This window comes from Sinocyclocheilus rhinocerous, unplaced genomic scaffold, assembly GCF_001515625.1.
Source record: "Sinocyclocheilus rhinocerous isolate Xijiao unplaced genomic scaffold, SAMN03320098_v1.1 scaffold720, whole genome shotgun sequence".
NCBI lineage: Eukaryota > Metazoa > Chordata > Actinopteri > Cypriniformes > Cyprinidae > Sinocyclocheilus > Sinocyclocheilus rhinocerous.
The window spans coordinates 362,514-376,020 of record NW_015653468.1 but is presented as its reverse complement, the minus strand read 5'-3'; the positions used below and the strand labels follow the sequence as shown (position 1 = coordinate 376,020).

The 13,507-nt window shown below is 36.8% G+C and overlaps 1 protein-coding gene across 1 annotated transcript in view; it reads right to left on the bottom strand.

The window, feature by feature from the left end:
• The window catches only part of LOC107716031 (gamma-aminobutyric acid receptor subunit alpha-2-like), a 72,498-nt gene that overhangs the window by 30,749 nt on the left and 28,242 nt on the right, over positions 1-13,507 (bottom strand). Inside the window, exon 5 of the mRNA XM_016522344.1 lies at positions 3,410-3,630. Coding sequence (XP_016377830.1) covers positions 3,410-3,630 — 221 coding nt within the window. The remainder of the gene's footprint in view (positions 1-3,409; positions 3,631-13,507) is intronic.

The following is a 13,507-nucleotide window of genomic DNA, read 5'->3' as shown; positions in this document are numbered from 1 at the left end:
TACTTATCTTGCTGGATCTGTCCGCTGCTTTCGACGCGATTAACCACCAGATCCTAATGTCAACCCTATTGGCAAAGGGCATCTCAGGAACCACACTCCAGTGGTTTGAGTCTTACCTCTCAGATAGGTCCTTCAAGGTATCTTGGAGAGGTGAGGTGTCCAAGTCGCAACATCCAACTACTGGGGTGCCTCAGGGCTCAGTTCTTGGACCACTTCTCTTCTCTGTCTACATGGCATCATTAGGTTCTGTCATTCAGAAACATGGCTTTTCATATCACTGCTATGCTGATGACACTCAACTCTAACTGTCATTCCATCCTGATGATCCGACGATAGCTGCTCGCATCTCAGCTTGTCTAACAGACATTTCTTGCTGGATGAAGGACCATCACCTTCAACTCAACCTTGCCAGGACAGAACTGCTTGTGATTCCATCAAACCCATCGTTTCACCACAATTTCACCATCCAGTCAACTCCTTCAAAAACAGCCAGAAACCTTGGAGTTATGATTGACGATCAGCTGACTTTCTCAGACCACATTGCTAAAACTGCCCGGTCCTGCAGATTTGCTTTATTCAACATCAAGAAGATCAGGCCCTTTCTTTCGTACCCTCCTGGTGGAATGACCTGCCCAACTCAATCCGAGCAGCTGAGTCTTTAGCCATCTTCAAGAATCAGCTAAAAACACATCTCTTCCATCTTTATTTGACCCTCTAACGCTAGCACTCTCTATTCTAATTCTACTCTTATATATATATATATATATATATATAGTCCCTTTTAGACTTGCACTCTATTCATTTACTGCTTGAATAAAAAAAAAAAACTAACACTAGCTTTTCTAATCTTTTTGTATTCTATCTGTTTTCTTTTTATTTATTATACAATTAACGAAAGCAAATAAGGCATCTAACACTAGCTTGCTCTATTCTTTTTCTATTCTATATGTTTTCTTTTTACTTATTATATAATTTAAAAAATGCCTTGCTACGTGTACTACGTTAAGCTAACTGAGACTTGTTATAGCACTTGCATATCATTGCTCTTTTGTTGATTTTTATTGCTTCCATTGTCCTCATTTGTAAGTCGCTTTGCATAAAAGCATCTGCTAAATGACTAAATGTAAATGTAGGTAATGTTAGTTAATGTATTAAAGTGTATTAAAATGTTAGTTAATTATTGTAAAGTGTTACCCAAATAATTTTGAGCGTTCGCTTGAAACTACACCCAATCAATTAAATTAGCATATTAAATGCAAAGTTGACTGGAAGGAAGAAATTGGGTAGGAAAAGGTGCACAAGCAACAGGGATGACCGCAAGCTTGAGAATAACGTCAAGCAGAGCCAATTCATGATATTACTGTGCTTGATTAGCCAGCCAACATGCCTGACCTGAACCCCATATGGAATCTATGGGATATTTTCAAGAGAAAGATGAGAAACAGTCGATCCAACAATACAGAGGAGCTGAAGGCTCAATAGTACCTCAGCAGTGCCACAGGCTCATCGCTTCCATGCCACACTTCACTGATGCTGGAATTTGTGCTAAAGGAGCCCCGACCAAGTATTGAGTGCATATATGAACATACTTTAAAGAACTTGAACTTTTCTATTTTGCAAATCCTTTTTTTATTTTTCTTAGGAAATATTCTAATATTTTGCAATACTGGATTTTTGACTTTCATGAGCTGTAAGTTCACTCATTTTTTTCACTGAATGAGGAACATTATTTAATTATTTTTATTTGTGCACCATAAAAATAGGTTGTAAAAAATGCCACAGGGTATTTCTGTCCACATTTTATCACTCTCATACTTTTTCTCATACTTATACACTCTCATACGTAAAACTATTGTTTAGCTCTTTAGAAAATTGAATGGCAAAATAAAAAGAGCATTAAAATCACTGCGATATTCAAAATGCTGCCTTATTCTATATTCTCAATAATATTGTGAATATTCAATAGATCAACAATCTCATACTAGTAGTCTATTACTAGTCTCTATTCTACTCTCTACTCTATCCTATAAATGCACGTTCATTTTCACATCCATTTCTCCTCTATTCCACTCTGTCTGCTGTTTTCTCTTTCTCAGTCTCTCTCTCAGTTTGTCTCCTTTTTTCTTCCTGCGCTTCACAACTGAGTCAGGCTCTCATTGATTTGGCAGCAGCAAGGAGCATTTGTGCTCACAGGAAGAGCTGGGAGCGAGAGAGCGATTTAGAAGAGAGAGAGAAAAAAGCAAACGAAATTGAGAGTGTACGTGTTGGAGAGTGTCATGATGTATTCTGGAGCAGCGTCAGGATGAACAGAGGCGAGATCGAGTCATTATGAAGGGACGTGTTGTTTGGGGCTTGTGTACACGACACACGACAATATATCACAGATTCTGCTCTTCCTGTTTCATCTGCAGGTAATTAAGGAGATTGATGATGATGTTCACAGACTCTTGAGTATGTCGATTATAATGAGAACTGTGCTTTACTAAGAGAATGTCACTGGTTTCAATGAAAAATCGGCTCCTACAAAAGTGAGTGTCACATTTCTGAAAACAGATGAAGCATCTTAATTAGTGGCTAAATCAATACGGCTGCCTGTCATACTGTGGGAGCCGGTGAGGAATGAATTATTCTAATTCTTGGGAATACAAGGTGATTCAGGGATTTACATGAGGAATGACTCCATTTGCCACCCACAATATGAGCTAAATGGATCGTTCACCAAAAATATTAATTCTGATAACATTATGTGAGGAACAGATAAAAATTAAAGTCATTATTCACTGAAAAATCACTGGAGGGCAAGATTCCTTCAGTTTGGGTATGTTCCTCATCCAAAAAAAGAAAACTTGGATTGTAGTTCAAGATCATAGGCCAGATTTTTGACAGTGAAAACAGATATAACCATAAATATGACCAAAGAAAAAAACCCCCCAAAGAATATGACCATAAATCATATATGTTTAAAGCTGATCTGACAGTCGGACGTAATTTTACGGTTCTATTTTGGGTTTAAGACAACTAATATTCCTTAATATCATTGGATGAGAACAAAACTTGAACTGAATTGAGCTGGATAATGATAATATCATCTTGTTACTTTTACAGATTTGTTACTTTTACAGAAAAAGGTGTGTTTTGAGGGTGAGTAGATGCTACCTTTTTACAATTTGAAAGACAATGTGATCATAAATATAATATTTTTACAGTAGGGGTCAATATTCTGGGTTTAAAAGAATATAATTTATTAATATTCAGTAATATAATCGATTCAACTGCACCGGCACTGAGAATGTCAGATGAGAGCAAGATTTCAACTTGAAATTTTAAATGCACAGCACTTTCCAATGATGTTACGTGTGGTAGCTTTTGAAACTTCGAAAGCACTTAGTGAAAATAACACCTTGCTTACCTCATGGTGTACAGCAGGGTGCCGTCATCTTGGATCCGAAGCAGTTTGTTGGGCATGGTCATGTTGTGTGCGACAGATTTCTTCCCGTTGTGAAAGAATGTGTCTGGAGTCCAGATCTTACTGGCCATCAGGTTGTTCAAACGCAGAATGTTCATCGGCCCCTCAAACTTCAGCCGTTCATCCTTCCAGCTCTGCCTGAAGAAGACATCGATGGTGTACTCCTGCAAAAAGATGAAACAACAGCACATTTTAGACACATTTTGAGGTTCTGTTGGATGTTTTCTGTTGCTAAGGGCTCGGATGGTGTTTTGTTTGTGATAACTGAGCACACACATTACTCTTACAGTGACTGATTGGTGGTGAATTTGATGAAACAACAGCACATTTTAGACACATTTTGAGGTTCTGTTGGATGTTTTCTGTTGCTAAGGGCTCGGATGGTGTTTTGTTTGTGATAACTGAGCACACACATTACTCTTACAGTGACTGATTGGTGGTGAATTTGCTGTTGTGTTCACAATTGTAACAATCCAATCAATTGGACAACCTGGGTTTGTGTTCCTCTTCAAGCAAAGCCTGGCAATGCAATTCAAATTCAGGCATTTTCTTACCCTCAAATGATCTGTGGTGTAACATTTTCTATTCACTTATTTTTGCTCTGGTGGATAAACACAGTTTGCCAACTGATTTGCAAATGGAGTTTACTGCATTTGAGACTCAAGCTCTGTAGGGGAGAGTCAATTGCTCAAACCTTTAACTAGTGCTGCTGAGGGTGATCAGATCCCACTCTTGGCTCCATAAGAGAGATTGTGCTGCCCAGAGATACCATTATGAAGCTCATCACGGCTGGTAGAACAGGGAGAACTTTTAAAATGCTTTAAAGATAGATTACAAGAGGGTTTTGGCTTTAGACTGGGAGGTGAAAAGGTAACGGAGTTCTATCTAACAGTCAACAAGTTTCCAGCAACAATCAGTGGCCACAGTGAATGTGAAACTGCTGTGACAGACATATTTCTGTAAAACTGTGTGCTTTGTACACAATTGTTTCTATATGGTATTAGTATGTTACATGGATACTTTTGTAACAGAAGCCCATCTCCCATGCCGGAAACACTGGTTCGAATCCCACTCGTAGCGTGTTGAGTAGATCCACAGAGGTTACACTTGCAATATTTATAAGCAGTGCTGACAGTATCTGTTCATTGTTCGTATGTTGTTTATAGTGGGTTATTTTTTTATTTCAGTGTTTTGAAAAATGTAATAAAAAACTAAATCATAAAAATTAACATAACTGATGTTTAATATATTGATAAGTCTAGTGGAATTTTGCACCAATAAGATTTCACTCATATATTTCAGCTAGTTGACAAAGCAGCATTTCTCATTTTGTTTTAGTTTAACATTATGTATTAAAATGACGAAAACTGAAATAAAAAATGTAAAAACTATTTATATAGATAAAAAAAAAATACAAAAAATGACAAAAACACACAAGGAAAACCTTAACTAAAACTAAAATTAAAATATAAAATATAAAACATATATATTCTAAATATCAATTCTACAGTGAAAGCAGTTCCGTTCTAAATTCAAAGAACCGTTTGGAGAACTTTTTATGATGGATTTATGCACTTTTATTGGACTTCAAAATCTCGGCCCCCATTAAAAAGCTTGGAAGAACCAGGACATTTTGTAATATAACTCAGAGTGTATTTGTCTGAAAGGACAAAGTCATACACACCTGGGATGGCTTGAGGGTGAATAAATAATGGGGTAATTTTCATTTTTGGATGAACTATCCCTTTAAACTACAAGCAAATCTAATAGTCAAAGCAGTTCTAGACTAACATAAACTGTATACTGTTCTAATACTGAAAAGCAGATGTAGAGAAGAAGCGGTTCTAGACTTAAAACATCTCTGGAATAAAATCAGCTACAGAAAAAAAAAAAAAAAAAAAAATGAAAGCATTTCAAGAATAAAAGCAGCCTGACTAGAATCAGGTCCTGATTTAAAACCAGAGCTAAACTAAATTAAATTTGTTCTGCATTGAAAGTTCCAGACTAAGAGTTCTGGTTTAAAGCAGCTGCAGACTTAAGTGTCACACTGCAAGCAGTTATAGAGAAGCACTGCGACAGAAGTTTTATGACCGCTCAGACAGTGTCTGAACACTGCAGGGACTGTAGCCAGATTCCATCCGCTGCTGCAGGTGCTTTTTTTTGATGGATGTACAGCTCATTCTCTGGCACGTCTCTCGGATCTGGACGATTCGTCCAGTCAGCATTCTGCAATGGTTATGACTGTCTAATTTCAGTCAAGGGGCTTGTATTGTCCCGGCTGAGGTGGGTTTATATGAACATCCATTAACAGGTAGAGATGAACCATGAAACCCCACCGCCATGCCATCCCTGCACTCACATTATTAAACACACCCACCACACACATACAGGTACACACACACACACACACACACACACACACACATAGGGAGTAAGGGAAATAAAGATAAGTAGGTGGTGAGGTCAGGAGTGTTTATGAGATTGCTTTACAGGTGCTGAGTATGCATTTACATTGGATTATTCGTAGACGCATAATTTATATGCGCGCGCGCGTGTGTGTGTGTAAAATAACTGTTCTTTATTAAAAAATATTTTAAAATTTAATTTATTACTGTAATGCAAAGCTGAATTTTCAGCATCCTTACCCCATTGATGAACCATGAAACCCCACCGCCATGCCATCCCTGCACTCACATTATTAAACACACCCACCACACACATACAGGTACATCTACACACACACACACACACACACACACATAGGGAGTAAGGGAAATAAAGATAAGTAGGTGGTGAGGTCAGGAGTGTTTATGAGATTGCTTCACAGGTGCTGAGTATGCATTTACATTGGATTATTCGTAGACGCATAATTTATATGCGCGCGTGTGTGTGTGTGTAAAATAACTGTTCTTTATTTTAAAATATTTTAAAATTTAATTTATTACTGTGATGCAAAGCTGAATTTTCAGCATCATTACCCCATTTTAGACACATTTTGAGGTCTGTTGGATGTTTTCTGTTGCTAAGGGCTCGGATGGTGTTTTGTTTGTGATAACTGAGCACACACATTACCCTTACAGTGACTGATTGGTGGTGAATTTGCTGTTGTGTTCACAATTGTAACAATCCAATCAATTGGACAACCTGCTTGTGTTCCTCTTCAAGCAAAGCCTGTGAATGCAATTCAAATTCAGGCATTTTCTTACCCTCAAATGATCTGTGGTGTGAGCACTTATTTTTGCTCTGGTGGATAAACACAGTTTGCCAACTGATTTGCAAATGGAGTTTACTGCATTTGAGACTCAAGCTCTGTAGGGGAGAGTCAATTGCTCAAACCTTTAACTAGTGCTGCTGAGGGTGATCAGATCCCACTCTCGGCTCCATAAGAGAGATTGTGCTGCCCAGAGATACCATTATGAAGCTAATCACGGCTGGTAGAACAGGGAGAACTTTTAAAATGCTTTAAAGATAGATTACAAGAGGGTTTTGGTTTTAGATTGAGAGGTGAAAAGGTAACGGAGTTCTATGTAACAGCCAACAAGTTTCCAGCAACAATCAGTGGCCACAGTGGATGTGAAACTACTGTGACAAATTCACAGACAAGACACACACACACACATATCAGGGAGTAGGGGAAATAAAGATAAGTAGGTGGTGAGGTCAGGAGTGTTTATGAGATTGCTTCACAGGTGCTAAGTATGCATTTACATTGGATTATTCGTAGACACATCATTTATATATGTGTGTGTGTGTGTGTGTGTGTGTGAAATAACTGTTCTTTATTAAAAAATATTTTAAAATGTAATTTATTATGCAAAGCTGAACCCCAGTCTTCAGTGTCACATGATCCTTTAGAAATCATTCTAATATGCTGATTTGCTGCTCAAAAAAACAAAAAAACAAATAAATAAAAATCGTATTGTTATAAATGCTGAAAACAGTTTTGCTGTTTCATATTTTTATGGAAACATTCTTTTATTTTTATTTCTTTCCATTTCATTTTTTTTCTTAAAAAACATTTGCATGGTAATGTATGTAATGTAAGGATTGAAATCCTAAGAAATATAACAATTTTGGTTCTTGAATTGCAGATTCCATTAATTATACTTTTAAGGAAGCTACTGGTCCTCACTGTATGCTAAATAAAAATACAAAAACAATGCCATTTGTCATCAAAAAAGCAGTTCATGACTCAAAACATTTCTATACTGAAAGCAGGCCTAGAATAAAAGCATATATAGACTATCATGAAGGCATTTTAAGAATAAAAGCAGCCGGACTCAAAACACTTCTATATTGGACTGGACTGCAGACAAAAGCACTGCGACAGAAGCCAGAAGTTTTATTACAGCTCAGACACAATCAGAACACTGCAGTGACTGTAGCCAGATTCATTAACGATGTGTTGTCTACTTTGTATCATCTTAGTGTAATTTAACAGACAGCGCACAGTCTTTCTCCATTCAATTAAGACTCCAAACACAGTTCAGGTAAAATATTACTTTGCTGTGGTGCTACTACTAAATCCTAGGCATTTTAACATTTCTATACTGAAAGCAGGCCTAGAATAAAAGCATATATAGACTATCATGAAAGCATTTTAAGAATAAAAGCAGCCGGACTCAAAACACTTCTATATTGGACTGGACTGCAGACAAAAGCACTGCGACAGAAGCCAGAAGTTTTATTACTGCTCAGACACAATCAGAACACTGCAGTGACTGTAGCCAGATTCATTAACGATGTGTTGTCTACTTTGTATCATCTTAGTGTAATTTAGCAGACAGTGCACAGTCTTTCTCCATTCAATTAAGACTCCAAACACAGTTCAGGTAAAATATTACTTTGCTGTGGTGCTACTACTAAATCCTAGGCATTTTAGATCTAGCTAGATTGCATTTATGCTGTTGTTTAAAGGGGTCATCGGATGCAAAATTCACTTTTACATGTTGTTTGAACTGAAATGTCTCTTGGCAGTGTGTGTACACAACCACTCTATAATGATAAAAATCCACCCAGTGCATTTTTAAAAATCCCCATAAATCATAAGCACTTTCTCAGAGCAAGCCGTTCACGTAATTTTGCCATGCCCCTCCCACATCTGTTGACAGACACTGGCGTTTTAGCCAGTGTTAATTTCGTTGAATTATTTTTGTCACAATTTTTGTCAACAACATTTTCTCACCGATGAAAACGAGACGATAACTAAATAAAAACCAGTTTTTAATGACAAAAAAATAAATAAAACGAAAATATAATCATAGAAATAAATATCTAAAATACATATATTTAAAAAAACTTGTTTTATTTAATTTAGTTTATAAGCTTTAGCTTAACCTGATGTACTAAAATAACCAAAACAGAAATAAAAAAATAATAATGCATTACAAATGAACTAAACCCTTTAGAATTTAGTAGACTAAATCTACTTTAGATTTAGTCGACTAAAATTGTATGATATTTAGTCGACTAAAACTAAAACAATTCAGATGACTAAAATATGACTAAAACTAAATGGCATTTTCGTCAAAAGACTATGACTTAAACTAAATCAAAATTTGCTGTCAAAATTAACACTGGTTTCAGCATAGACCTGCCCTGAGTGAGCTGTAAACAGTCTGGCATTGTTTCGAGAATGACTCCTAAGCGATTGAGGTGTTGTTGGATGTAATAATGAACATAGCAGTCGTCATTTACTCCCGACATCAAAAACGTTTGTTTTTGAAGGGAATGCTGTAGAATTACTGTAGAACTCATTATAATCAGTGATGCTGTCTACACTGGATACGACGCCGCGTGACACGACAAATCCCCGTACTGACACAAGGTTCAAATGATTTGCAACGGTCGCTTTGTCGCGTCCACTACACAACATTAAGGTTGCCTTCGTAGAGGGTTTATAAAGGTGTTTGTTAATGACTGATAAGTCATTTGCAAATGTATTTTAAATCGTTTTTGAGCAGTTATAACTGCATGAATAAGAATTGTGACTTTAAAGCAAGAATGGAAGAGAGGGGCGGGGTGAGCAGTAGCTCATTATCATTTAAAGGGACATGCACCGAAACGGGTCGCTGTGAACAGAGCTGTATTTGACAAGGTAAAAAGGGTGTTGTTTTACACTACCATTGAGAAACTTTAACCAAAGTATGTTATAGACTTTGATGCGGTCAGATATACGTGGCATTACAGCTCGGGAAGTATGCTCAAACTGCTCGAAACCCTCCCTCCCTTCCATCTATAAGTATCAAGCATATTATTATGCACCTTCTGACTGTCGTCTTCTTTTTGTTTCAGATTACCAAGGCTTTCAAATTTAGCTGTCATGGACCTCACTGCCAAGAGACATTCATTCTCCATAGCAAGCTACAGTATAGTCGTCCCGGGATTCACTGCCACATCTACATGTTACCACCGTTTCACTTAAGACATTACTTATGTTCCTTAATCATCTGTATATCACTCAAGCTGATGGTTCCGGGGGGTTAATGCTAAAGCTCTCGTATGTGCAAATAATTATGGAACGAGAACCTCCATAAAAAACCATACCACCAAAGATAACTTGTGTTCAATAAACTCAACGTAACTTGCCAACGTGGTCCTCCTGCCTGAAAGAGATTTAAATTGAAGTTGATTATTAATACTATTATTATTAAAGAGATTTAAATATTGGTTGGTTTTGTTCCATTAAAATTTAAATGTTCTATTAGGAGATGATTTGCAAAAAGTAAGAAAGAAAAGACTGAAAGGTCTTTAATGTCGAGGTAAACATTCTGTCCCAGAATTGTAAAAATATGGATTCCTGGACTTAAGTGTGTGTGTGTGTGTAAGCGCAGTATGACAGCAGATATCAGTTCAGCTGAATCTCAGCTGTCCTCATCTCACCCCAGCTGCATACGGAGACTCCTGGGGGCCGTAGGGCAGTACAGGGGCCAAACAAATACTATTCCGTCTCTAACCTCCCTCTCCACTTTCCTTGTTGTCCTTCCATCTCACTCGCCTCCTATTCCATACCGTCTGCTCCATGGCTCAGAGGCACACAGCATTAATAGACATGATGACCTTTGTGTGCTGGTGTGTGTGTGTGTGTGTTTGTGCATCGTGGTTTTGTTTAGCCCAGATAAAGCAGCACTGGAGGCTTAGTTCAGAGTAGGTTTAACAGGATACGGAACCACCAGGTTCACCCTCATCCATCACAACCGGACATCTCACACGAGGATGATGTTGGTTTAAGATTCCCAGTGCTACCCACAAGTCATAGCTGTCACCGCACTAGCTGACAGAAACTAATGACTATAAAGAGAAAGAGGCATGATGGAAAAAGAGAGATGCTGGATCCCATAGGAAAGAGAAACCATAAATGAGATCTCTTAACCCTATAAAACCTACTGTATCATATTTGATACGCAAAAGCCTCTAAATGATCAACATGATTAAAAACTTTGCTGAAAAACTCGTAAACAATCTTCAGGTTGTGGTTCATGTGTCTTTATGCTGTGAAATAATTACTGATTTCTGTAAAGTAAATGTTAGATTAACTCATATCAGTTAGTGTTATTTCAAGATGAATAATTACTTGACTGAGGCAGGTTCATATTGAGATCTCTGATGTTTGATGGCAGAATTTGGTAAACTGACAAATTTATGCACAGTTTCAGACATTGTTCAGGTCTTTTTCCTCAGTAGACAATGAGAATGAGACTTCAGCAAACGTTCCATTTGTTTTCATTTCAATTCACAGTGCATAGATAGTAATGCATAGATAGTAATGAGATTTCTGATTTCACTCCATGATGTACTGTACTACACATTTATTACACATAAATTCTTCCAAGACCCAGGGTTATTATAGTTAACTAAAACTAAAACCACAAAAAGTTTGTCACTTGAAATAAAATAAATGCTAACTGAAATAATATAAAATATATTTTAAAAATAAACGTATTTTTCCTTCAGCTAGTTCCCAAAGCAATATTTCCCATTTTAATTTAGTTTATATGGCACTAAAATAACTAAAACTGAAATAAAAATGACTAAAAAAACTACATAGACATACATTAAAAAAGGCAAAAACAAAAAAAATCACAAAAAATGTAACAAAATGCCAGTATATATATATAAGAAAATCTGTCTTGTTATGCAATTAAGTCTCCAAAAGCAACCCTTAAACAATAATATTTTCATCCGAGAATAGGTGATTTCCTGATGCTACCTGGAAAAGGTGTGATGTTCATTTGACATTGCTCTGCCGAATTCTTCTATGTATGCTATTTGTGTCACCTACAATGCAATTTAAACAGAATTACCCTGGTACTGCTTCACATTATTCTAATAAACCCTCACTAACTGATGTCATCCTGACGGCAAACATGCTAACGCTCAGCAGCCACACCTACCCAACCGTTTCAGCTCATTACCCACGAGTCTTTTCACTCAGCTGTTTACCTGAGTGTCACACGGTTCCCAGCAGGGTCAGCTCTAATGATGAGGGTTAGCATGGCCACAGGGCATTGAGACAGAGAGAGAGAGAGACAGGCCGTCATTGTAAACCCACAGCGCAGAAAACTAAATCCACAGGCTTTTGCTAACAGCTCAAAGTTGTTGCCGATAACAATGTGACCTCTGATTTGAAATGAAATCACAAAACAACAAGCAAAAGATATTGTCACTTGTTTACTAGCTATTTACAAGCTAAGGAATCAAACTTGGACATGTTTTAGAGCACGCTACGCTCAATGTAGCCATTTCTTCAAATTATTGACATGAATCATTCATCAGGGACAAGAAATCATAAATGGCTTTTCTTGAGGTGTGTATACAACAGCTCTTGAGATGGAAACTCAGATCTCTACATAGGCAACAACTGTGCACAGAATAATTAGAAATAAAGCAAACAACACAATACCCTAAAAAAGAGGAGGAGGAGATTCAATACCAATATGAAGTAAAGAAGACTATTTCATAATTATTTTATTTAATCACAAATAACTAAAATAATGAAAATTAAAATAAAACAAATGTATTTTATCAATGCATTTTAACAATAAATGAAATATACACTATACAAATATACTACAATCTGGTGAAAGTTTTTTTTTTAACAAAAATGTTTTTAAAATAAATCTATTATGCTTATCAAGACTACATTCATTTGGTAAAAACAGTAAAATTGTGAAATATTATTACAATTTTAAATAACTCTTTTCTATTTAAACATATTTTAAAATGTAATTTATTTCTGTGAATTGTTTCTGTAATTTATTTCTGTTAAAATGTCATTTAAAATGTGATGCAAAGCTGAATTTTCAGCATCTTTCTAAAATCTTCATTGCCACAAGATCCTTCAGAAATGATTCTAATATGCTGATTTGCTGCTCAAAATCACTTCTTATTATTATCAATGTTGAAAACAGATGTGCTGCTTCATATTTTTGTGGATATATTTTTCAGCATTCCTTGACGAATAGAGAGAAAAGAACTGCACTTTTTTGAAATAGAAATAATTTGTAACATTATAAATGTCTTTACTGCCACTACTGTTCAATTTAATGTGTCTTTGCTGATTAAAAGTAGAGCCCGACCGATATGGATTTTTGGGGCCGATACGATACTGATATTAGGGAGTATATATGATATCGATATATCGGCCGATATTCTTTGTGTATATTATAGTACAGTACCAGTCAAAAGTTTGGACACTTTCCCATTCATGTGTCCAAACATTTGACTGGTACTATAGGCCTATATAGAATACAGACCTCTGTAAATAAATATAAATTCACGTCTCGCGCACTTTAATGCACTTTGAATGTAACGTGTACATTCCCGTAGAACTGGAATCATGGCGGAATATCATGTGAAGTCCTCTTCGCAGGGCACTTACGGTCGAATAAGCCAACGCTTGAATGCTGCTGCCTGAACAAGAGACCTCCTTACTGAAATGAAAGTGTTGGCTGGTGTCACTATCTCGCGAACGCGCCGGCGGATCTCCACCAAATTCGGGGGATCCCTTCAGCTCGAGGAGCCCTCTCGAACGCCACCCTC